This window comes from Aplysia californica, unplaced genomic scaffold (genome assembly GCF_000002075.1).
Source record: "Aplysia californica isolate F4 #8 unplaced genomic scaffold, AplCal3.0 scaffold00261, whole genome shotgun sequence".
NCBI classification, from domain to species: Eukaryota; Metazoa; Mollusca; class Gastropoda; order Aplysiida; family Aplysiidae; genus Aplysia; species Aplysia californica.
This window is the reverse complement of record NW_004797531.1, coordinates 275,233-276,735: the sequence shown is the minus strand read 5'-3', so window position 1 is coordinate 276,735 and position 1,503 is coordinate 275,233. Positions and strand designations below refer to the sequence as shown.

Sequence of the window (1,503 nt, the reverse complement as noted above, 5' to 3'; positions counted from 1 at the left end):
TATGCACACACACACACACACACACACACACACACACACACACACACTCCCGCACGCACAATCACTCTCTTTTTTCCTTTTCTATTTCAGCCCTTTTCCAGAACACGTGATTGTCCAAAGAGCCCTTAGAAAAATTGGAGACATAAGCTACAATGCTTTGTTCGCAAATAGTGAGCATTTCGTCAATAACTGTCGTTACGGCATTGCACAAAGTGACCAGGTAGGCTATGGGCTGCTTGTTTCTGTAATCCTTTCAGACACCAGTTTGTAGTAATTTATCTATTTTGAAGATCTCTTCACTTCTTTTTCAGTATATTTTTTCCCGACCCCTCTTCCTTTTAATTCTCGCGAGGCTTGTAATTTTTTTTAAAGCTATTTTAGAATTACTTCTTAAAAAAGAGGACGGACACCATCCTCTAAAGATAATTTTTATAGCTATTGCTTTCACTTCCATGCTTCCATTGCAGTTTTTGTTTCTGTTTGTTGCCTTTGCTTGCATTTTGGTGTTTTATTCCTGATCCCGGTAAACATTGTTTAGTCCAGTTCGTTCGTCGAAGATCCCCATACATGCACACGCCAATGGATACAAGAGAGCAGACTGCACTGGATACAAGCCTTGCCTCGAGTTTTAGACTGGGGTTTTTTTTCTAGCGTAATTACGCATGGGGATATCTCAACTTTGGTTAGTTAACACAGTCAACTTTTGTTTAGTTACATAGAGTTACCCCTGTATAGTGTACATCTATGTTTAGTTAACACAATCGGCATAAGATGTAGCCGGTTTTTTCTTCTTGTTGTTGTTGTTTTGTTTTTTAACTTCTTTATACAAGAGCGCAATGGCAACAGACAAGCAAAATGCTGTCTGTGGACTACTACTTGTCTACTGTCCATTCTTTGGGTAATGAAGAGAAAGGACCCCCTCCCCCGAAAAAAAGATAAGAACGAAGGACTAACGGTAGGACTTTTAAAAAAAAATCCTAACAATGGCTTCTTGATGAACGAGACACCTCCCTCCACACCAAGGAGTCGCTGTTGTATCCACATGACTTTCACAACTCCCTAAACATCGCCCACTAGTAGTAGTCGGTTTGCTGATTCAGGTGGGCGATGGGATCACACGGGTACTGACTGCGGGTAGTGTTATTTTATGCCCCACTTGGAAGTACAGTGGAAACATGAATAGGGATGGTGGGACCAGAGAAAAAGTTCTGTTATATATCAGATCCCTGTTAAATCAGAAATGCAAGAGGAGTATGCATTTGTGGACTACTAATCCAGCTGTATTTATTCATGGGTAGTTTCCCTTCCACCTCAAGTACCCACGAACAGGGGTTTTGGCCATGAGGCAGGCCTGAGCATGACACATTACGTGTGCGTGTAGCTAGGGTTGGGGCTGGATCAAAGTCTGCAACACACCGCAGCCCCTTCTCGCTTCACCCGCTGCGTGTGCTTGCAGTGGAGTGGCTTGCGTGGGCTTTCTCCATCTCTCTCTCTCTCTCTCTC

The 1,503-nt window shown here is 42.9% G+C and overlaps 1 protein-coding gene across 3 annotated transcripts in view; it reads left to right on the top strand.

The window, feature by feature from the left end:
* Positions 1 to 1,503, top strand: part of LOC101853327 (phospholipase A and acyltransferase 3) — a 37,329-nt gene that overhangs the window by 26,342 nt on the left and 9,484 nt on the right. For all 3 annotated transcript variants that reach the window (XM_005100799.3, XM_005100798.3, XM_013083903.2), the window contains one exon: positions 91 to 220. In XM_005100799.3, coding sequence (XP_005100856.1) covers positions 91 to 220 — 130 coding nt within the window. The remainder of the gene's footprint in view (positions 1 to 90; positions 221 to 1,503) is intronic.